The sequence below is a fragment of the Stomoxys calcitrans genome, chromosome 3, assembly GCF_963082655.1.
Source record: "Stomoxys calcitrans chromosome 3, idStoCalc2.1, whole genome shotgun sequence".
In the NCBI taxonomy this organism is placed as follows: domain Eukaryota; kingdom Metazoa; phylum Arthropoda; class Insecta; order Diptera; family Muscidae; genus Stomoxys; species Stomoxys calcitrans.
Window position 1 is genome coordinate 95,605,751 of NC_081554.1, and position 25,142 is coordinate 95,630,892.

Genomic DNA, 25,142 nt, shown 5'->3' on the forward strand with positions numbered 1-25,142 from the left:
AGATTTTAATAAATCCCGCTTGTAAATAGGTATATGTTTTACTGGCAGCCAAGAAAAATATCCTTAAAATGCACTTACATATTTTAGGGAATTACATACCTCTTTTTATTTACACAAATTAAAAATTTTTATATTTATTATTTTTTTACTTGCTTCTACAACATGATGAACTTCAAATTAGCAAGTCCGCAAACTCAATTTCATAAACATTTTTCTTATGTATTTTTTAAAACCATTCTCTTTTTCCTGTTTTATGAAAATTAATAGTAAGGTTTTATTTGCATTAGATAGTAGAATTTGCAAAATAAATTTGCTACAATTTTTTTTTTCCATACAATTTTTTTTTAGCATGTCACAGATTAATATTAAAGATGTAATATTCACTTCCGGGAGTAGTATTGAACGTGTATTAAATATTTTTAAACTGATTATAACGAAACATTTTTAGGAAATTTCCATACCCATCTTAAATATATAAACTAATTGAAATTTCGATCAAAATAGGATATGTTCCCTTAGTTTAGCAAATTTTCATCTTTCAGCAGAGGAGAAAATTTTCATAAAGCGTAATAAAACTTTTATACGTACCAAATTTGGGTAAATTTTTTAACTACATTGTACGATACCCTTTTTTCAGTGTATATTGACTATTTATTTTTCACAGCTTCATAGGGAAAGTGATATACATATTCATTTTGTCATAACGTTTACAATATCAAGCAATATTCAACTCCAATTATATGTATTGATTGCCTTCTATATCTTTATAAAGTTCCCATATAAACCGATCTCCCGAATTTACTCCTTGAGCCTCTAAGGGGCGCGATGCTCATCCGATATATGGGTAAGATTTAGCAAAAACAGATGACTGTTGTTTAACAACCTTCAATATTCTAGTCAAGTATAGTCTCAATCGGTTCATAACCGTATATATAGCTCCCTTATAAACCGATCTCCCGATTGTACTTCGTAAGCCGCTAGAGGTCACAATTCTTATCTGATTCGGCTGAAATTTTGCATAATTTTTCCAGGGATCTCCAAAATGTTTGCCAAGTATGGTCTTAACCCTGATAAAACTTCCATATAATACGCCCCCAGAGACCGCAAATCTTATTCGATTTGGCTGAAATTTTGCACAATGATTTCGCCCCAACATACATGCCACAGTATGGCCTGGTTATATAACAACGGATAATCCGGGTTTAATTTGTATATGCCGGAAGTTATTCCTAACCAAATTTATAAAAAACTAGCTAACCCGGGCTCGCTCTGCTGCACCTTCTTTTACTGTATATGGAGCAAAATTTTTCTTGGAATATTTATTTTTGACAATTAAAGAGCTTTTAGTGAAATACCATGCTACGAAAATAGTATATCGCTTGACTAACATCGAATTCGAATATAAGTGCCTTTATCTGAATCCTATATGATCTTTATTGGTCTACGAATTTAAGTTTGGATGTAAGGTGTAATCTCTTTTTGAAATACTTTATTTCAGCCCGATATTCTCATGATATTTGATTTAGGGGTGTTTTCGGGGATGAGGTGGTCCCCCAGCCACTTGGCCCTGAAAAAATATCAGCATCGTGCTCTTCTTTCAAGTACCATTTATTTCAACTCCATATTACCATTGGTTTAGGGGAGGTTACACGATGAGGCGTCCCTTTCATTTGAGCCACATATTGGCATGGTCGAAAAATTTTTACCCTTTGGGGCGTGTTTTGGCGAAGGAGTGAAGCCCTAAATATATGGTCCTACATTTAGATACTAAATTCGTATTCTACTCCCAAATACCTTTATTTGAGCCCCATATTGCGATGGTCAGTAAAAAATTGCTGTTTGTGGGGTATTTTGGGAAAGGGGTAGACCCCCAGAAAATTGGTCCCGAAAGTGGGTATCAATTCTTGCTCTATCCCCCAATACCTTTCATTTAAGCTCCACATTGATATGGTCGGTAAATATGCCCGATTTAGGGGTGTTTTGGGGATTGGGGTGGTCCCCCAAACACTAAGCCCGGGAAATATATCAGCTACGTGCTCTATTCTCATATAACTATATATCATTTATATGAACCCCATATTGCAATTGGCCTCAAAATTGGATTTCAAATTCGTTTTCTAATCTCATTTAAATTCCTTATTGCAAAAGTCAGCAAATATATCCGGTTTGGGGTATTGGCCCTAAAACCTATGAATATTTAGTTCCACTCTCTCTTGGGGGTTGTTATGGTGGAGGGACGTCCGCTAGACAGTTGGTCCCTAATGTTGATATCAGATACGTGGTCTACTCCCAAATAACTTTAATTTGAACCCCATATTTCCATAGTCGGCAAAAATGACCAGCTTGGGGGTGTTTTGGGGGATGGGCGGCCACTCAGTAAGTTGGCCTTGAAAATATAAATCGGATTCGTGTTCTACTCTAAAAACCCCCTTATTTGAGCCTCATATTGCAATAGTCAGCAAATACTTCCTATTTGGGTGGTGTTGTGGGGGTCGGTTGACCCCATAGACACTTTTCCGGAATATTGATATCAGATTCGCGCTTTACTCCCAAATGTCTTTCATTTGAGCCCCATATTGCTATGGTCGTAAATTTTTCCCCTTGGGGGATGTTTTTGGGGAGAGGCGGCCCCCCAAACACTTGGTCCCATATTTGGATATCAGATTCGAATTCTATACTTAAATACCTTTTATTTAAGCCCTTTATTGTCATGGTCAGTAAATAAGTCCTGTTGGGGGGTTTTTGGGGAAGGGGTGGACCCCCAGAAACGTGGTCCCACATTTGGATATTAGATTCGTATTCTACTCGCAAATACCTTTCATTTGAGTCCCATATTGCCATGGTCGGTAAATATGTCCGATTTAGGGGTGTTTTGGGGGTTGGGGTGGCCCCCCCAAACACTTAATCCGACATTTGGATACCAGGTACGCTTTCTAATCCTAAATACCTTTAATTTGAGTCCCATATTGTCGTGATTGGTCTAAATATATGTTTGGTAGGTTTTAGGGTGGTGCGGCCCCCCTAGGTACCCTAAACGAACTTTGGATACCAAGTTTTTATTTTTAGGGTACTATATGAGTGCACACAAAATTTCGCTTAAATCGCACCACCCATCTCCGAGATCTGGCGTTTCTGAAAATTAGGGTAAGGGGGAGGGGGTCCGCTCCCCCTTCAGATATAAAAATATGTAGTACACTATTTTCACCACGGCATCAATTTGTACCATCTGTGAAATTTCAAGAAAATTGGCTGAATTCTGAGTCTATAAGGAACACACAAACCTACAAACAAACACAAATTGATTTTTATATATAAGACAAGTAAGGAAAGACAAAAGTCAGGTGATGACGATTTTATAATACACTACACCTGCCCTATGAGTACCAATTGGGCGATATACTTAATTCCAAACGTGATGGACTTCGGGGAAGGTTTTCAGATGAGTTATAGTATCCGTATCAAATTTCTAGCAAATATGTTTAAATTGTAATAACTACGGTTTTATAATATTTGCACATAGGGTGATGTATATTTTTATATGCAAGATAAAATTCAATCTGAACCGATTTTTATAAAATTTAACAAAAATGTCAACACTTATAAGAGGTTATATATATGGCAATTTTCGTGAGAATCAGTTGACAAATGACTACATTATTGCCCATTACTCAAAATCGGACGAACATATTTATGGAAGCTATATCTCAATATCAAAATTTCGAGAAAATCGGTTAACAAATGAGCACTTTATTGCATTATTTCTCAAAATCGGACGAACATAAATGTGGGAGCTATATCCACATCTGAACCGATCTTTTCCAATTTCGAACGGCCTTGTCAATTGGGAAAAAAATGCGTGTGCTAAATTTGAAGATGATTGGATGAAAATTGCGACCTGATATGTACGGTTTTGATAAAAATCAGTTCTTCAAAACGTTTTCGATAACGATTTAATGAAAGTTAACTCTGAAGTTATCTCGTGTTAATTTAATAATATAATTGTTTTTTTAGGCTTGGAAGAATCAAAATCGCCATATTGGCCTATTTGTTTAATTTTAGCGAAATGGCGTAATGTTCATTCAAACAAATTTGTTTTTTAAAACAGCAAAAATGTTTGCTAAAACACCAGTTTTTGTATGCTGAAAATGGGAAAACAGACATTACTTCTATTTCAGCAAACACAGGGCTGCTGTATTAAAAAACATTTCTAACTGCTTTTTCATCTAACAAAATCTACTGTTTAAGTACAAAAATCTGCTGAAAAAATGTTAATGCTATTTTTTATGTATGCCTGCTATTTTAGCCATTTTTTTTGGAAAATTTTTTAGAAATTTCGAAATGTGGCTGAGCTCGCTCGCTTTTTTGTCCATGCTCTATTAATGTGTACATGACTGGCATGTCTTTTGTTTCTAAATTTAAAGGAAAAAGACTATGGAAAGTATAAATTCAGTGGTGATTATAAACATCCAATGAGACACACATTTACATTTGTACTTTATTTTTTCTTCTAACATCCCCTTCATAATAAAGCAGCAGTCATTTATAGCAAACACCAAACCTTTCAGCAAACACCAAACCTTTCAGCAGTCAGCCTTCTGCTCTGAAATTGCAGAACTCCTGCTGTAACAGCAGAACTACTGCTATAATAGCAGCAAAAGAAGCTACTAATATTCAGCAGACAGTGCTTGCTATTTTCAGCAAACTTTTTTCTATGAGTGCAACCAAATCACGAAACGCTTCCCATAGTGGTTGGTGTGTGTTGTTAACTCTGGCTTTCCTTTTCCGCAAAAACAATCTCCGATCATTGAGCTCGTCGTCTCGAAAGAGAAACAAACAATAATTGTAAAATTTTTTGATCATCACAGGCAAAAAACTTGAAAACGTTTTATCATATTTGTAAAATTTTCATCATAATTTGTAATTTAGCGTTTTTTACAAGATTTATGTTGTAAAGCGTATAACTTTCAGTAGGAAAGAACAACTTTTATTAAAGTTTTGTTTATTATTTGGAGAATTTTTGAATGGTGTAAATAGATTTGCAATTGGTAAAAAAATATTTCCACAATTTCAAAAATTATGAAATTTCCACAAAGAAGATAAAATCTTCAAAAAAAATTGTTGTAACTCCATTATCTCGTAAACAGATAGGCATATTTTTAGTAGGATTTCACGAGCTCTGGAAAAAGAATCATGATGATTGGCCTATAAATGCTAAATTGGCTGCACTACAAAATTTGAATTGCTCGAGGTGACCAGCATAAACGCTCCATGTCAGCCCCAGGACCTACTAGAGTCTCCAAATTTTGCATACTTATTGTTAACTTTCTCCACATTCATAGAGATGGGTTTCAACCGGGTAAATAAGCAACGCTTGGAAACAGTGAAAATGCTCCTTTCATAGGCTCATTACACAACATCCCGAGATCGGTATATATGACAGCTATATCCAAATATGGTCCGATCTGTACCACATTTGACAGATTTGGAATGGGTAGGGGCCTACCAGAACACACTGTGACAAATTTCATCGAAATCGGATGAAAAATTACCAATTTATAGCCTCAAGACTTTAAGTCTGGAAATCGGTCTATATAGCGGCTATATATAACTAAAATCCGATTTTATGAAATCAGAAAATTAGGTTTTTATACAAAGAATACGAAATAATCAACAATTTTTTGAAAAATGTTTTTTATACCCAAGATATCTGCAAAATTATAATTACCCAGCTTTTGGGAATAAATGGGTAAATACCCGGGTATTTACCCAATTTACCCAATTTACCGGGTAAATACCTTTTGGGTATTTACCCATCGCCCATCTCTACACATTCACTATGTCAAGTTTTTTGAAAATAGAAAATTGGTCAATTTTAAACCTTAATTAAAAATCTAACATTTTTGTGGTTAGCATTTTTGAAATCGTTGGAAAATTTTACATAAGATAGGTTCTTTCAAAATTTCGTAGGCCATCTGTTTCCTCTGTCCGCGCCAATGTGCGCCATTGCGGCACGTGTTATTGTTAACCGGTCGTCATCATATTTCGTATTTCGCTCATTGGGATAAAACTGGAGGATATGCGTTTTCCCAAACAGCTGAGTACAACTTTTTCTCGTGAAGTGAACTATCTGTCAACGAGTTTTCATTATGTTCGGTTGTGTGTGTGCATTGTAGTTAAGAACCACAACATACACAGCGAAATGGCGCGAACTAGTAGCATACTCAAAAATGGCGCGAACTAGTAGCATACTCAAATTTGTTGTTGACCAACTGCTCCTACCTCTGTAAATGATTATTTCTAGGTTATTGGCAGGTGAAAATCCACATGTGCTTCACGAATCATGTGCTGCGGTTTGAGTGCCGGCGGCGTCATAAGGTCATACTTCTTTATCGACGATACCAATCGTCACGTTACCGTGAATGAACAACGCTACCGCGCACACATTGTTTTTGGCTTGAATTGGAAGATATGGACTTGGATGACATGTGGTTTCAACAGGAAGGTGCCACACAGCACACGTTACAATCGATTTGTTGAAGAGTAAGTTTGATGAGAGTGTTGTCTCAGGAAATGGCCAGGTCGAGTCGAGTCGAAATAGCGACCATTTCCGCTGAAATGTGTGGTCGAGTCATCAAAAATTGAGTCCAACATATTGGCAGCTGCAAACGTGCCCGCTTTGGCCATATCAACGAAGTCGAGTTCCATTTATGAATGTTTTGATTGGGTTTCAAGGCGATAATAAAGTTTTTGAAATATCTCAAATGTTTAGCGTTTTATTTAAAAAACGTTTTGAAGTCGTAATTGGAAAACCAGATATAAATAAAATACAGATACTGGAACTTTTACATAGTTTCATATCCACTTTTATGTATAAGATAAGAAGATGTGTACCTCAAGAACATTTAAAATCAAGTAGGAAGGTATAAACCAATATAAATACGTATAAATATAATAATGATATAAACTTGAAAGTATTTGTATCAGTATTTTAAAAGTGGTAATCAGAATGGAAATATTTTAATTTATTTTGCGATTAGCTCCAAAGGGTCATTCCGAAGTTATCATACCACCCATCCTATGATGCCGAGTGTAATAATGGGTGTATGTGGGCATTCGAGTTATTGTGAGTTAAATGTCATTAATCTTAATGCAACGATTATTGGGGTATATATTAATGTGTACGAGAACCAATCCGATATGGGTCATGTAGGGCTACCCATTCATTGATAACAGAGTTTATGCCGGAAATATATACACAGCCAAAAAATGTACGGAAAGGAAACAGTAAAACCACCAATTAATGATGGATACTTTGTTCTGTTTTCGGAAACTCATTAGACAGTTTAAAAGATAATATAGGATGCCAAAATGTCAAAGTTATTTAATGGGTGTTTGAAGAAAGAGATTTAGAAGGTGAAGGATCTGTTTTTCGTTCGCTCCCGCGCCAATCACATTCGCCTCTGCCTACCACGAAAAATGCCTGTGCTAAATTTGAAGATGATTGGATGAAAATTGCGACCTGTACTCTGTTCACACATTAATATGGACGGTTTTGGTAAAAATCAGTTCTTTAATATGTTTTCGATAACGATTTAATGAAAGTTAAATGAATGAAAGTTAATTATCTCGTGTTAATTTAATGATATAAAATTTTTTTTTAAACATGTACAAACTTATTAATATCGGCCTTGCCGAAGTTTGGATTCCGACCAATATGGGTAAATTTATTGTACTAATTTATTATAACTGCACTATATCCAAATATGGACCGATTTGAATCATATTTAGGTTTTGGTGCTGAAATCGGAAATTGGTCTTTATGGCAGTTATACTCAAATATAGTCCGATCGAGACCACATTTGTCATGGATGTCAAGTGGTTTAACAGAAAACACTGTTCCGAATTTCAATGAAATCTGGCAATAAATAGGGCTTTTGTTGGCTTGCAAGAATTGGCTTACGTGGGAGCCACCTCCCATTACGTAGGGTTGTCTACACCTATAGTCCGAAATTTAACAGCCATTAAAATATAAGAGTTTGATAAACATACACATTCCGTTATTCCTGTGTTGGTTTAAACTCAAGCTCAACTTTACCTCGACCTCGAGCTTTAACATCAACACAGGAAAAATGAAGCCACACAGGCCGAAAAACAACAACAACTAACATCTATACACATTAGAGATGTGAGCGTGAGAGATTTTCCGCTCTCTCCACGCTCACGAGAAAAAAAATATTACCCATGCAAGAGTCTTTTGTGTGGACTCATGTTTACGCAAGCTCGCGTGACAAATCATACAGCATTTGAACTTACGAATATCAATGTATAACATGTATCACCTATGCAATGCCACTTATTTCCTCTTTTCATTTTTATGCATCTGTAGACAGAAATTTTGTCTACTTCTTTCATACTTCTCCAATAGTGACAGTGTGCCGGAATTCGCACGTTAAAATACCGTGTAATTTGAGAGAATGCAAAAAATTTTGTCAACATTTCGATATTTTTTTTACAGATTACTGTCGTGAGCTTGATTTCGCTCACTCATGCACAAAGAATTTTAATTCAATCACAGGACGCTAGTGCCCACCTCTAATACACATTCTGTCAAAAGCAACATAGATATTACACAACATTAAAAGGAATACAGTTATCTCTGACAACTACTACAACCAGCTGCAGACGAATAATTCTTCACTACAAGAGGGTATAGTATTATGCAGTTCGTTATAGACATCGAATAAAGAGCGCTGCTGATGGTTTTATTCGTAATTACATCTCAATTAAGGATATCTAAGAGGTTTGCAAAGCCGCGTATGTCGGAGAGGAATATTAAAATATACTTCGCCAGATATGAATTGGGAATCAATCTGAACACGCTATAATTTTACATAAATAGGACTCTAAGCATCAAGCGTCTTCTTTCGAGCGTTGATAAATCAAGCCATGGTAGGCCTCCAAGCGCAAAAAGAGGAAATTGTACCTTGACTGCTCCAATCCTATCTGCATAGCACTTGCAGAATGGGTTCCAACTCACACAACCGTATTCCAATGTAGGCCGGATTAAGCTTATAAACAAACGCTCGGTCACATAACGATCATCCAATTCCTTGGATCACCGGTTGAAATGGCAGTTATATCATGTTAAGGATTGATTTGAACCATATTTGTCACAGTTGTTAGAAGTCATAACAAAAAACGTCATACGAAATTTCAGCTTAATCGGATAGGAATTGCGCCCTCTAGTGGCTCAAGAAGTCAAGATTCAAGATCGGTTTATTTGGCAGGTATATCAGGTTATGGATCGATTTAAGCCATACTTAGCACAGTTGTTGTAAATCATAATAAAACAACTCATGCAAAATTTCATCCGAATCGGTCTCGACGTTAATAAATCTCCAGGGCCTTACGGTTTATCAACACTTGTTCTTTGTAAGTGTTCTTCGACGCTTGCTCGTCCACTACGCAACCTTTTCAACCTTGCTTAACGTGCGGGAGTTTTCCCGGCGCAACTCCAAAAAAGGTGAAGCGAACAACCCTGCGAATTACCGGCCAATTACGATATGCTCCGCGTTCTCCAAGGTTATGAAGAGTATCGTTAACCATTATCTTGTCAGATACTTAGAGTCCAACGGCCTTCTTAGCGACAGACAGTACGAGTTCCACAGAAATCGCTCTTCGGGAGACCTAATGGAATTTTTGTGGGAACGATGGAGTCGCTCTGTCCACCAGTTTGGTGAGAGTAAGGTCGTGGCTCTGGATATCTGAGTCTGGCACGGTTCACTTTTATCAAAGCTTGTCGCTTTTGGAGTCGGTAATAACTTCGTTCGATTTATATCGAGCTTTCTAGAGATCGCACTATACGGGTTGTTGTAGATGGGTTTTTATGAGATGAGTATACAATGACCGCAGATGTGCTACAAGGCTCTGTCCTTTCCTCTTTCCTTTTTCTTATTTTGATTGATATGATAGGCCCAGTCCTCAAGAAATTGTGGACAGTAGGCGCATTATGGATGAGATGCTCTCCCAGGATTTGTTGGCCATTTCCGAATGGGGTATAATGAACAGAGTAGACTTTAACGCACAGAAGACGCAGTGCTGTTTCTTGTCTCACAAGCGATTCACAGACCCGCTACAATCGTTGATATCTATCGATGCTATAGATATTGAACAGTCAGATGCTCTTGAATGAAGATACTATGTGATGTCCGTTTGTCAAAACACATATTCGAAGTGTGTACAGTAGGAAATCCAACTCTATTGCTTCTCTTGAACATCGTCGGAATGTGGGTAGCGTTATATTGCCCTATCGTTATTTTCATGGCGTGTGTTCCAGCTATATTCGTCTTCTAATCCCTGACGTTAGGATGTTAACCCGGAATATAAGACTAACCAGGAATAGAAACTCACACCCGTTTGTAATTGAATGGCCAGTCGACCGAACCATGCATTACCGAGAAAATTAATTTTTCGCCCGAACCATTCGTATGTGGAATCGACTTCCGGCTAATGTCTTTCCCACCGAAATTGACGTTCAGAAATTTAAGACGAATATCAATAAACTACTCCCTCTTTTCCCCCTCCTGCCCTTTACCTACCTAATTGCCAACGCAATGCACGGCATATATAGGGGACATCCCCTGCGTGTTGGTTACGTGAAAAAAAATGATTAAACCATGTAGTCGTTTGAGAGAAATTAGCGGTTTTGGTTAAATAAATATTTGTAATTTTTTTTTAAGAAAACGCAACTAAAAATGCATTGAAAGTAAAAAAGAACAAAATTGTACAAGGAGACACTTTAACGAACTTTTCGCCAAACTTGTGTGCTTTCATTTTTCATTATACAACTAGCTGCCAAAACCTGCCAAAACAAAAAATTTTGATCGTTACTAATTCCTAAATTTTGCCTTTTTTAATTTTTGCTAAATACTCCTTATTTTTCGGTGAATGAATGATGAAATTTTGGATTTTGTATTTGTTTTGGAAAACGACAACGTGATTTCAATATGGTTCAGCTAAGTCAACATTTTCGTATAGCGGCCATGTGAATTGGTTTACAATTTATATATTTTTGGATATAAAGGCTATGTTAGAAGTATTTTAATGTCGGAAAGCCTTACATAAGCCACTGTGTCAAATTTCAGTGAAATCGGATTATAAATGCGCCCCTTATGGGACCAAGACTTTAAATAGATATATAGATGGCAGCTATATCCAAATCTGGACCGATTTGAGCCAAGTTTCGGGAAAATTTCGAAAAGTCTAACACAACTCACTGTCTCAAATTTCGGCGAAATCGGACAATAAATGCGGCCCCAAAGCCTTAAATCTAGAGAAGAAGAATGTCGAAGGGCCTAACACCTCACTGTCCCAAATTTCGGCGACATCGGACAATAAATGCACCTTTCATGGGGCCAAACCCTTAAATAGAGAGATCGGTCTATATGACAGCTATATTCAAATCTGGACCGATCTGGGCCAAATTGTAGAAGGATATCGAAGGACATAACGCAACTCACTGTCCCAAATTTTGGCTACATCGGACAATAAATGGGCCTTTTATGGGCCCAAACCCTTAAATAGAGAAATCGGTCTATATGGCAGCTACATCGATATCTGGACCGATCTGTGCCATATTATAGAAATATATCGAAGGGAATAAACCTAACTTACTGTCCAAAATTTCGGCGACATCGACATGCGACTTTTATGGGCGCAAGATTTTAAATCCAGAGATCGGGCTATATGGCAGCTATATCCAAATCTGGACCGATCTGGGCTATATTGACGACTGATATTGAAGGGCCTAACACAACTCACTGTCCCAAATTTCAACAAAATCGGATAATAAATGTGGCTTTTATGGGCCTAAGACCCTTAACCGGCGGATCGGTCTTTATGGGGGCTATATGAAGATATAGTCCGATATAGCCCATCTTCGAACTTAACCAGCTTATGGACAAAAAAATATCTGTGCAAAGTTTCAGCTCAATATCTCTATTTTTAAGGACTGTAGCGTGATTTCAACAGACAGACGGACGGACATGGCTATATCGTCTTAGATTTTTACGCTGATCAAGGATATATATACTTTATGGGGTCGGAAATGGATATTTCGATGTTTTGCAAACAGAATGACAAAACAAAACAAACCACCCTTCGATGGTGGGTATAGAAATAAAATGTTTAAATAGTATTGCCTAGAAAAAGAGGGGATTATGTGTGTCGTAACAACTAACATGTTCACATGGAATGGTGTTCATTCAATTCGGTTGTTGTCTTTGCTATGTGTCGTGAGGAAATTGTTTTTTTGCTGGTGTGTTTTTATAGTCCCTTTCGTGTGGAGCCAGGACTTAATGTTGGCAGTTATGCATATTACGAAACATCCGTCAATTAAATCTTTTCACCCAAAGCCTAGTACTGACATCTTTAGCAGCGTAAATGCCTATTATATTATTGCGAAATCCGACGGACTCTATCTATTTTTTTCCGGAACACATGCAAAAGTCAAACAAGAGCACACAACAAAGACAACCGCATTGAAACAGAGTTGATTGGTGCCTATTTCGTGAGCATTTAATTGAAGCGAAATTTATAGTGACGTGGCGATATGTCGCAACTATTTTGCTCATAGAACACAGTAGCACTTCTAATGTGATCGCATTTTTTTCGTCACCATTTTTTTATTACGTGTTTTGACAATTGTTCGGGCGAAAAGTCGAAGTCAGTTCCAGGCTTTAGGGCGAAGTTCATTCAGTTTCAAGAAGTTGTTATTTCTTTTCCAAGTAGAGCTCAATGATAAACAATTTTTCTTGGAATGAAAAAGGAAAGTCTTTTTCAATTGGTTAAGTTCAGTTGTAGCTAGACAGTCAAAAGGTATATAATTTCACATTTTATATATGGCAAATGCCTCTATAGTCTTAAGGTTCAAGGTTTAACTTTTAAAGTCTTTTTGTGGGCAGTGATTTTTTTGCGTGTAGTTTGTTGATGGACAAAACCAACGAAACTGAAATGGATGATCGCATGTATTTTTATTAAATCATTCAATTGTTGAGTGTTTGGTGGAGTGTAAGCGTTTAAAAATATTTCAAAGATTTTAGTAGGAAGCAATATGAAGTGTTTTGTTCTAATATTGTCTATTGTTGCAATAATGAGGCAGGTGAGTTTGATTGCATGTGTTTTGGTACTTGACTCAATAAAACATTCGTGACTTTCGAAATTTTCTAAAGGTATCCTCAGCAGAATTTCTCGGCGGAATCAAACGTACTGCTGCTGAAGAACTTGTGGGCACTATCTCCGCATATACTACAAAGTTAGCTGCGGACAGTGGTGTCATCATAAAATCAATTCTCGAGGAACTACCCCAAACCGATGCCTTCCACAAATATAGAGAAGAGTTGGATGAGTTTCTACAAGAGTATGATAAATACAAATCCGTAAAGGGTCCTTGCTTTGACAAATCAAAGGAACTCCTAGGAATATTGAACGAGACGATAGTAAAGTATTACTCAGAAGATGCCCCAGCTGAGGCAAAAAAGATTGTTGAGATTTTCCACAGTTCACCTAAGTATAGAGAATTGACTGAATACGACGAAAAGATTAAATCTTTTGCAAATCGTGATTGGACATCCAGCGAAATGGAAGAAATAGATGCCAAGCTTTCTGATAATAACACGGCAGAATGTTAACAGTTCAAATAAACATTTAATAATTAGTTTATTAATGTTGTTTTTGCGGGAAAGCCTGATTACATTCTTTCCTTTGAAAAAAGGTCTGTGGAACGTCATCAATTGGTGGTAGAAGCTTACGGTGAACTTGCACCAACTATATTTCGAAATCGACAAAAAGGTGAGGCCTGGTCCGCCGAAACAGTTTAAAGATAAGAAATGGGAAGCATTACACCACCAAGAATGTTGCCTAAAGCAAGAAGTGCAGTGCACTATCATTGGGAGCCCTTATTATAGCAAATACTTTGCCCCCTTTTTTTCTACTCCTATTTTTCTATCATTGCAGAACGCTCTTTCTTATCCAGATGACTTTCTTCGGCACGAAATCCATATGCTGCCAGAAAGTTGGGAAAAGTAATGGCTAGCGATGGGTAATATTTTAACAATTTCATATTTTATTTTAACTTTATTTTATTGGGAAAGCGCATAGATTCTGAAGCATTATTGTCCGTATGTACATATACGAGGGCTGCTAAATTTCTGGCCTAATTGTGAAAATGCAAATTTTTGAAAAATGGTTTTATTGTTTTTTAAAATATCATCCAGTATGATTTATACACTTTTGCACTCCGACTGAGACAACTCCAAAACGTGGCATTTTCTGGCGAAGAAGATCATTGACCGCGCATTTTTATCATAATATATGGGGGAATATGGGGGATTACCATCAATTCGATGTTTTGGCTGGTCAAATAAGCGCTTTTTCTTTGATCGACGTGTGAGAGTTTTCATTGTTATAGTGAACAATGGATCAGATTTTGTTGTCCGTTTCTCGAATTTCCTCCCAGACTTCGGGCAATTCAATTGTGGTGCACCTTTCGGAATTGACCATCCTATATTGCTATAACGGAACAGTCGCCATATGACCAGGTTTGCTGAAAAAACATTGCTTCAAAATGCTTGTTCCACGAACAACTTTTGTTAGATTTGTCTCGACTTCGAAGATCCACACGGTCGATTGTTGTTTTGATTCGGGTTCATACGCAAAGATTCACAATTCGCCACATGTTAGATCTTATAAACGTATTTTAAAGCGCCGTGATGGTATTTTTTACCATTTCTTCGTACTAATCGACACGAGGCTTTATTCGAGCGATTGTCAAATTGTGCAAAATCCAGCAAGAACAAACCTTTTTTACCGCAAGGTGTTCATGCAATAGTGGAAGTAGATCGACTTGAGCTAGCGTCGACCACGACCAGTGCTGTCAGGTCTTTTTCGTGGAAAATCGTCAAAATTGAGAAAATAATCGTAAAATTTTTCTTGAAAAAACTTCATTAAATCGTCACACCTAAAATCTGTCTGCAATTTCTTTTTTCTAAAGAACGAAATTTCAATAAAATTTTCTTTAAACACAAAATATCAATGTAATTTTCTATATGGACAAAGTTTTAATTAAATTTTCCACAAAGAAAAAATTTAACTGAAATTTTTCTTAAACACAAAATTTCATAAAATCTTAAAAGTGTATCTCAAAAGTGTTGAGTTAAAAAAAAACTGTTTTAGTGGCAATTATAGAATAATTATTAAAATTACGACTTTTTCTCAGAACTTTTTTTATTTATATATAGATTTAATAAAGGACTGGGAAAGAACAATTAATAGTATAAGAGGGGGTCGTTTTTGGGGCAAACCCCGATTTAGTAAAAACACGACTGTACTACTATATTAGTACAAAATTCGTCTATAGGCCAATTTTTGGCCAAAAAATATCAATATCAAATATTAATTTTTTTTTAAATCACTGGAAACAAAACAAATGATGGTCGTATGTCAAAACGTTCTGGAAATGTCAGATTAAACCTAGCAAAACTTAGTGTTGACTAGGTCTAAAACTTATATAGCTGTCCTCTTACATATGTATGCATTTTTAAAAATTAAAACAGTCGCTTTCGCATGAACATCCAATCGATCAACCATAATTGCCCTAAATGTACAATTCCGGCAAATAATCCAAATAAAATCTATTTATTTATTTATTTATTCAATACTGTCCTACCAAAAAAACTTGCTTGGTTCCAAAGAAGTATTTAGCCAATTGTTGAGATACCCCTCAAAGTTAAAGTTTTTGAAACTCGTTTAGTTGAATAGCAAGCTGGAAATATGGTAATTTTGTTGGTATGAAGTCCAGTAAGTATGGTGCATGATGAAAGGTTGGTTACAGGATTATTTAGAGGTCATTGCCAAACGATTGTTGTTTCGTATCAACCTAAACGCAGGGGATGTCCCCTATGAATATAATGCATTGCGTTGGCGAAAGGAATTTGAAGGGGGAATAGGGAGTAGTGACTTAAATTTTCGGATGTCATAATGGGGAGGAAAAAGCGTAGCCGGAAGCCGATTTCATATACGAACGGTTCGGGCGAAAAGATAATTCTCAATGTAATCTATAATCCGGTCTGCTGACCAATCAATTTCAAACGGATGCGAGTTTATGGAAAATCTAGTATTGCTGACAAACATCCCTGCATCAGGAATAAAAAGATGAATATCAGATGAACACACACTTTAAAAGTACCCATAGAATAGAGCCAGGATACTCACATTACGACGATGTTCAAGGCAGGCAATAGAGTTGGATACCCTACGGTTTCCAATCAACCCATCGCTTTCCTTTGTACAAGGTCTAGAAGCTCCGAGGATAATTATGAAGCTCCATCCTACACACAAAAAAATAGTTCGTTCGATATAAAGGCAATTTTCGCCAAGTAAACTTATTTTCTGAAAAACGTTAGGCTTTACTTAGGATATAAGTACATGTTTTTGCCGTTAGGTTAGGTTACGTTAGGTTTAAGTGGCAGTCTGCCAACAGACTCACTTAGACGTTTTCATCCATTGAGATACCACAGTAACAGAAGAAGGCAGATGCCTTCTAGTTCATACCGTTGGACCATCCATTTTGCTTTAAAAAGTCCAATAACTTGCGAATGTCCACATCCGCTAAATCAGACAGGTTCTCAAAGAAATGAGAACCTAAAGTGAAACTCCTTCTGACTGCTAGTGTGAGAAACACACACAGAAGGTGTTCTATAGTCTCTTCTTCTCCGATGTCCTCACAGCTTCTTCATGTTTTCCGATTAGTTATGACGAACTCAATGACTGAGACGTCTGTTCTAGCCAATGACAGCAAAGCGGTAAACTACTTCAAGTCTAGATTAAGCCACATAGTTTTTTAATACTCACAGCCCCATCTTTGCGACCATCTATCATTCGTTGTCCTTCAGGCCTGGTGCTGGAAACTTAGCTTACATGTCGCTGGAATGTGTAGTGTAGTTCCTAGTCTCGTAAGCTCATCAGAAATACGTTCTCCAGGGATTTAATCTGCCTGAGAATATATTTATGCCAATCGTCGTAATGACATAAATTCTTAGCCATTCCACCACTTCCTTAATTGCAAGGATCTCCGCTTGATACACACTGACCAGTTCTAGATCTTTAGAGTATATCCCAAAGCCCAACTGGTGGTTTAGTTTGGAACCATCCGTATAGAAGTCTATGTAACTTCTGTTACCAGGGATATAGTAGTTCCAATCGGTTCTACCAGGAATAGTGGTACAGTACTTTTTATCAAAAAGGGGCTCTGGTAAGGTGTAATCCACACTGCCTGGGACATAGAATATTGTATCAAGGATAACACAGTGTCCGCCATGTGACCAATAAAAGCTCCCTTAACCTCACGGCAGTGGTCGCTGCAATTTGTCTAGCCACAATGTCCAGAGGCATAAGATGTTACATTAAATTGCATCAGGTGGTGTCGTCCAGCTGTGATGCACAAACAAGCCATCCTTTGGATCCGTTTAAGTATAGAGCAGTGGGTGGGCTTTTGAAGCGCCGTCCACCAGACCACAATATCATATAGCATTATGGGTTTGACAACTGCACTATGTACCCAATACGTGACACGCAGTCTAAACCCCCTACATTTGCCAATGGCACTCTTGCTGGTGTATAGGGCAAAAGTTGCTTTCTTGATCTTTCCAAAATGTTGGATTTGAAGTTAAATTTTTTTTCCAGCATAACACCCAGGTATTTTGCACTTTCTGTAAATGGAACATTCTCTCATCCCAAGGAAGCCAGCCAGTAATAAGACTTGTTTATTTCAAGGCTGGCTTCTACTAAATCTTCAGTGCTTAGCGACGGAAAAAGAAAAACATTTAGACTACCCTTTGCAAGAATACTGACTCTATGTCTCCCATTCCCCGTACCCTTGAGATGTTTAAATCCCGGAATTCTGAATCCACTTATCATTCCTCCACACACCCATGGTTCCTGGATAAGAACCACGTCAAATTTCCCAGCCGTCAGGAGGACCTTATGTGGAGATTTATCTGTAGAAACCGGACCATAGTCAGGATTCAGAACTACTACCACTGTTATGTTATGTTATTCTCACAAGATTCGTTAGAACTTGTCATGATGAGCTTCCGTTCGCATCCAGGGGCAGGTGAGAAAGTTTTGAAACCACTCTTCCTCAGGACTCTTGGCACTTATGTTGTGGATGATTTCTCCTTAGATTATTTACTAACTGCTGCTGTCGAAGTACTCTCTGAGTTCCGTGCTTCCCGGCTGGCGCGCATTTTGAGCCCAGTCCAACCTTGTGACCCACCCACAAAGGGCTTGTCGGGTCCCGTTTCGATGCCATCCCTTCCTGTATCGATTATGGCAGGGGATTTTCAGTCTTCTGCAATCCGCCAGACTTTAGCGAAGTGGTCGATAGTTCCTCACGCAAGTATTCAACTACAACTGTTGAGTTGTCTTCTGATTCACCAACCCCACCGCTTCTATAGACCTTCAGTTTCAACTCGTTGAATCCGTAGGATACATCTCCTTCAGACTTGTTGAGGTCTGCGAGACCGCCGAAGTTTAGTACTAATATTGCATGTCTCCGGTCACCATGAGCCTCATCCAATCTACCAGTCGGTGGTTGAATGATTGGGACTACATTCGCTTAGTCTTCCTAATATCTATTCAGGATCTGAGGGAATCCTTGGTATCCAAGCATGTGCCATTGGTCGAGAAGGAATATCTTCCTTCTTGACTAAATCTAGTCCTGCACCTGGCCAGATCTCACCAATCTGTTTTAGCGCATAACGATACATTTCATTTGAGCGTTGATCGCCGAAGGCAATTAGCCTTTATCGGTCTCAATACCAGCCTGCATCGTCATTAACTGGAGGAGACCCAGGAAATTCCGCAAGGACATCGGAGTATACTGATAAGAGTCCATTGTCCATCCCACTCCAGTTATTCCTAGGTATGTAGCCCTGTTCCTCTCCCTTGTCGACAACTGCCATCACCAAACTGTCCCTAGCGACATTTGCAAAGGTTCTTGGGCCATTTTACTATTGTTCCCCCTAATTCTTTTAGGCATGGGATGCCCTCCAGGCAGCCGCAGCCTTTTGGCTGAATGCGGTGCAGTTTCCGAATATAGACGTGTAGTCTTTGGGGTAGCTTGTGCAGCGAATTCCCTAACCCAATTTAAGGAGTCTCTCTCCCTGTTAGTGGGAGTCTTAGGATCATTCGCCCCAAGCCTTTCAATAAACCTGAGAGCGATGCGTCTTCGATTATGTCAACTTCTAAAAGAGGGTGTTGGTTGGCCGGGGAAGGCCGATGGCCTAGGCAAATTATAGGCATGCGAAGAAAGAACAGGTTCGGCCTTGTCCTTGAGACGGATACGTCCACCGCAACTGTTGGGTCTTTGGAGTCCATTCTAAGCCTACTCCCGGGATCTAGATCTGCCGCTCCACTGAAAACTGACGCAGATCATCAACCGCCTAATGGATACATCTATCGTAGCTATCCTTGAGTGACTTAAATTTTTCTTCCAAAAATATTGACCTATTACGAGTTACAGGAAAATTCTTGCGGAGAGAGAAATAACAAAACGTCCGCTCCACTCAACGGTTCAGACAAAAATGAATCTTTTTGCGGTAAATTCTTGCAAGGATTTGTGACACATATAAAGTTTTTTTTTTATCCTGGCAATACCTTTAATACATATAGAACATGTTATTCGTGGTTTCAACTAGATTATTTTATTTATTTATTATTTTAACGTCAAACGTTTAAAATTGATTGCGTATATTGAAAAGGATACCAAGCTCAATTTATTATTTTACAATAAATAAAAATTAAAATTTTTAAGATTTATAAGCAGATCTCAGTTGGTAATTCAAACTCTTTCAGAGTATCCAGTAGAAGCTACACAAGAGAATAATTAAAGAGTGTTTGGTTTTTCAACAAAAGGAAAGTCCTTTTACCGTAGACGAAGCTTTTAAAGGGCTTACAATAAGCAAAGTTAGCTACGTTCAAAAATACTACGTTTGTGGCTCATGTTTGATATGTTGAAGCGAAACGTTAGACGATTGAAATAAAAGCAAAACTTCGGGATAAAAGTATTTTATTTGCCATAAAAATTTCCCAAAACGTTTTGGTTCATGTTTGATATGTTGAAGCGAAACGTTAGACGATTGAAATAAAAGCAAAACTTCGGGATAAAAGTTTTTTATTGGCCGTTAAAATTTCCCAAAACGCTTTTTTTTGCGTTTATATATGTAAGTTGTATTCCATTTTCTGCCTTATAAAAGTGGCATAGATGTTTAGAAGATCAGATGAAGTTAATTAGTTCTTGTACCGCTTAAGGAAGCCTAAGCACTTGAATAGTTCTTTCGACACTTCGAGTATGTGTTTAGCCTAACGGATATCACACTGTATCACCATGCCCAGAACATCAATATTTGCTGATTACTCGACAATTGTACCGTTGATAGATAGAGATGATCGTAATGGGCCAGTGAATCGTTTGTGTGACAACAAACAGCATTAAGAATTCCGTGCATTAAAATCTACTCTATCTTACTAGACCCCACTCGAAAATGGCCAACAAATCCTGGTTTTGTCCATAATCCGCCTCTTGTCCTCGATCTCTCGAAGACTTGGCCTATTATTGAAGGAGTATGAATGACAGAGATTACTGTCATTCACAAATGAGTAGATCGGATTTGATGTCTGACTCAACAGATCATTGATGAAAATCATAAACAGTGAAGGAGAAAGGACAGAGCCCTGGAGTGCACCTGCGGTCAATTTATGGTTGGATAATCTGCATCGACACGTATGGTGCGTTCTCTGAGAAAGCTCGATATAAAACGAACGAAGCCATTACCGACACCAAAAGCAAAAAACTTTGAAAGGACTGCCCCGTGCCCGACCCTATCAAATGCCTTGGAGATATCTAGAGTCACGAACTTGCTCTCATCAAACTTGTTGATTGAGCGACTCCAGAATTCCGACAAAAATGCCATGAGGTTACCCGTGGAGCGATTTCTTGGGAAGCCAAACTGTTGGTCGCTAAGAACGAAATTCGACTTTAAATACCACACAAAATGGTGATTAGAAATGCTCTCCATAACCTTGGAAAGAGCAGATCACATCGCAATGGGCCGGGGTTCAGCTGTACGTTCGCAACCTTCCAACGTTTATTTTTATTGTCTTAAGATTATTATTTTTGATTTTTAGGTTTAATAATATCTTAATATTATTTTGAAAAAAAAAAACATTAAATGTTTAATAAAATCGTAAATTTAAAGGCTGGAAAAAAAGTATTTTAAAATAATTGCTTATTTTAACGCTCATGTATGAACATCAATATTCAGTACGAAAATACCAGTAGGAAAGAATTAATTTCCAAGTTTCTTCTGAATATTTACGTTGTGATGATAACCTTGACTGTTTTGGACTCATTCCGATGACGACATTTTTATACCCTCCACCATAGGATGGGGGGTATACTAATTTCGGCATTCTGTAACTACTCGAAATATTCGTCTGAGAACCCAAAAAGTATATATATTCTTGATCGTCGCGACATTTTATGTCGATCTAGCCATGTCCGTCAGTCTGTCTGTCGAAAGCACGCTAACTTCCGAAGGAGTAAAGCTAGCCGCTTGAAATTTTGGAAAAATGCTTCTTATTAGTGTAGGTCGGTTGGTATTGTAAATGGGCCATATCGGTCCATGTTTTGGTATAGCTGCTATATAAACCGATCTTTGGTCTTGATTTCTTGAGCCTCTAGAGTGCGCAATTCTTATCCGATTGGGATGAAATTTTGGACGACGTGTTTTGTTATGATATCCAACAACTGTGCCAAGTATTGTTCACATCGGTCCATAACCTGATATAGCTGCCATATAAACCGATCTTGGGTCTTGACATCTTGAGCCTCTAGTGTGCGCAATTCTTATCCGATTGGAATGAAATTTTGCACGACGTGTTTCGCTATGATATCCAATAACTGTGTCAAGTGTGGTTCAAATCGGTCTATAACCTGATATAGCTGCCATATAAACCGATCTTGGGTCTTAACTTCTTGAGCCTCTAGAGGGCGCAATACTCATCCGATTTGACTGAAATTTTGCACCACGTGTTTTAGTATCACTTCTAACAACTGTGCTTAGTATGGTTCAATTCGGTCCATTACCTGGTATAGCTGTCATATAAACCGATCTTGGGCCTTGACTTCTTGAGCCTCTAGAGTGCGCAATTCTTATCCGATTAGAATGAAATCTTGCACCACGTGTTTTGTTATGATATCCAACAACTGTGCCAAGTATGGTTCAAATCGGTTCATAACCTGATGTAGCTGCCATATAAACCAATCTTGGGTCTTGAATTCTTGGGCCTCTAGAGAGCGCAATTATTATCCGATTTGCCTGAAATTTTGTACGACGGATCCTCTCCTGACCATCAACATACAAGTTTATTATGGTCTGAATCGGTCTATAGCCCGATACAGCTCCCATATAAATCGATCTCTCTATTTTACTTTTTGAGCCCCACAAGGGCGCAATTCTTATTCGAATTGGCTGACATTTTACACAGGTCTCCAACATATAATTTAATTGTGGTCTAAACCGGATCATATCTTGATATCGCTCTAATAGCAGAGCAAATCTTTTCTTATATCATTATACCCTCCACCATAAGATGGGGGGTATACTAATTTCGTCATTCTGATTGTAACTACTCGAAATATTCGTCTGAGACCCTATAAAGTATATATATTCTTGATCGTCGTGAAATTTTATGTCGATCTAGCCATGTCCGTCCGTATGTCCGTCCGCCCGTCCGTCTGTCCGTCCGTCCGTCCGTCCGTCCGTCCGTCCGTCCGTCCGTCCGTCCGTCCGTCCGTCCGTCCGTCTGTCTGTCGAAAGCACGCTAACTTCCGAAGGAGTAAAGCTAGCCGCTTGAAATTTTGCACAAATACTTCTTATTAGTGTAGGTCGGTTGGTATTGTAAATGGGCCATATCGGTCTATGTTTTGATATAGCTGCCATATAAACCGATCTTGGGTCTTGACTTCTTGAGCCTCTAGAGTGCGCAATTCTTATCCGATTGGGATGAAATTTTGCACGACGTGTTTTGTTATGATATCCAACAACTGTGCCAAGTATGGTTCAAATCGGTTTATAACCTGATATAGCTGCCATATAAACCGATCTTGGGTCTTGACTTCTTGAGCCTCTAGAGTGCGCAATTCTTATCCGATTGGAATGAAATTTTGCACGACGTGTTTCGTTATTATATCCAACAATTGTGCCAAGTATGGTTCAAATCGGTTCATAACCTAATATAGCTGCCATATAAACCGATCTGGGGTCTTGACTTCTTGAGCCTCTAGAGTGCGCAATTCTTATCCGATTGAAATAAAATTTTGCATGACGTGTTTTGTTATGATATCCAACAACTGTGCCAAGTATGGTTCAAATCGATCCATAACCTTATGTAGCTGTCATATAAACCGATCTTGGGTCTTGACTTCTTGAGCCTCTAGAGGGCGCGATTCTTTTCCAATTTGTATGAATTTTGGCACGTAGTATTTTGTATCCAACAACTGTGCCAAGTATGGTTCAAATCGGTTCATAACCTAATATAGCTGCCATATAAACCGATCCGATTGGGATACAATTTTGCACGACGTGTTTTGTTATGATATCCAACAACTGTGCCAAGTATGGTTCAAATCGGTTTATAACCTGATATGGCTGCCATATAAACCGATCTTGGGTCTTGACTTCTTGAGCCTCTAGAGTGCGCAATTCTTATCCGATTGGAATGAAATTTTGCACGACGTGTTTCGTTATTATATCCAACAATTGTGCCAGGTATGGTTCAAATCGGTTCATAACCTAATGTAGCTGCCATATAAACCGATCTGGGGTCTTGACTTCTTGAGCCTCTAGAGTGCGCAATTCTTATCCGATTGAAATAAAATTTTGCATGACGTGTTTTGTTATGATATCCAACAACTGTGCCAAGTATGGTTCAAATCGATCCATAACCTTATATAGCTGTCATATAAACCGATCTTGGGTCTAGACTTCTTGAGCCTCTAGAGGGCGCAATTCTTTTCCAATTTGTATGAATTTTGGCACGTAGTATTTTGTATTCAACAACTGTGCCAAGTATGGTTCAAATCGGTTCATAACCTAATATAGCTGCCATATAAACCGATCTGGGGTCTTGACTTCTTGAGCCTCTAGAGTGCGCAATTCTTATCCGATTGGAATAAAATTTTGCACGACGTGTTTTGTTATGATATCCAACAACTATGCCAAGTATGGTTCAAATCGATCCATAACCTTATATAGCTGCCATATAAACCAATCTTGGGTCTTGAGTTCTTGAGCCTCTAGAGTGCGCAATTCTTATCCGATTGGAATAAAATTTTCCACGACGTGTTTCGTTATTATATCCAACAATTGTGCCAAGTATGGTTCAAATCGGTTCATAACCTGATATAGCTGCCATATAAACCGATCTTGGGTCTTGAGTTCTTGAGCCTCTAGAGTGCGCAATTCTTATCCGATTGGAATAAAATTTTCCACGACGTGTTTCGTTATTATATCCAACAATTGTGCCAAGTATGGTTCAAATCGGTTCATAACCTGATATAGCTGCCATATAAACCGATCTTTGGTCTTTACTTCTTGAGCGTCTAGGTATGCAATTCTTATCCGATTGAAATAAAATTTTGCACGACGTGTTTTGTTATGATATCCAACAACTGTGCCAAGTATGGTTCAAATCGATCCATAACCTTATGTAGCTGTCATATAAACCGATCTTGGGTCTTGACTTCTTGAGCCTCTAGAGGGCGCGATTCTTTTCCAATTTGTATGAATTTTGGCACGTAGTATTTTGTATCCAACAACTGTGCCAAGTATGGTTCAAATCGGTTCATAACCTAATATAGCTGCCATATAAACCGATCCGATTGGGATACAATTTTGCACGACGTGTTTTGTTATGATATCCAACAACTGTGCCAAGTATGGTTCAAATCGGTTTATAACCTGATATGGCTGTCATATAAACCGATCTTGGGTCTTGACTTCTTGAGCCTCTAGAGGGCGCAA

The 25,142-nt window shown here is 38.0% G+C and overlaps 2 protein-coding genes and 1 long non-coding RNA gene across 6 annotated transcripts in view; 2 read left to right on the plus strand and 1 right to left on the minus strand.

Moving 5' to 3' along the window:
- The window catches only part of LOC131995841 (uncharacterized), a 205,841-nt gene that overhangs the window by 143,204 nt on the left and 37,495 nt on the right, over positions 1 to 25,142 (plus strand). The window lies entirely within an intron of this gene.
- The window catches only part of LOC106084863 (metallophosphoesterase 1 homolog), a 162,895-nt gene that overhangs the window by 63,936 nt on the left and 73,817 nt on the right, over positions 1 to 25,142 (minus strand). The window lies entirely within an intron of this gene.
- LOC106084853 (uncharacterized) lies at positions 13,063 to 13,719 on the plus strand. The gene is made up of 2 exons (XM_013248784.2): positions 13,063 to 13,159; positions 13,230 to 13,719. The coding sequence occupies exons 1-2, from the start codon at positions 13,112 to 13,114 to the stop codon at positions 13,686 to 13,688; spliced, it is 507 nt and encodes a 168-aa protein (XP_013104238.1). The 5' UTR covers positions 13,063 to 13,111; the 3' UTR covers positions 13,689 to 13,719.

What these genes read in the sequence shown, in the direction of transcription:
- LOC106084853 (XM_013248784.2), top strand. Translation starts at nt 13,112, where the DNA reads ATGAAGTGTTTTGTTCTAATATTGTCTATTGTTGCAATAATGAGGCAG. An exon ending in TTGTTGCAATAATGAGGCAG is followed by an intron (nt 13,160 to 13,229) that starts GTGAGTTTGATT and finishes AATTTTCTAAAG; the next exon opens with GTATCCTCAGCAGAATTTCT.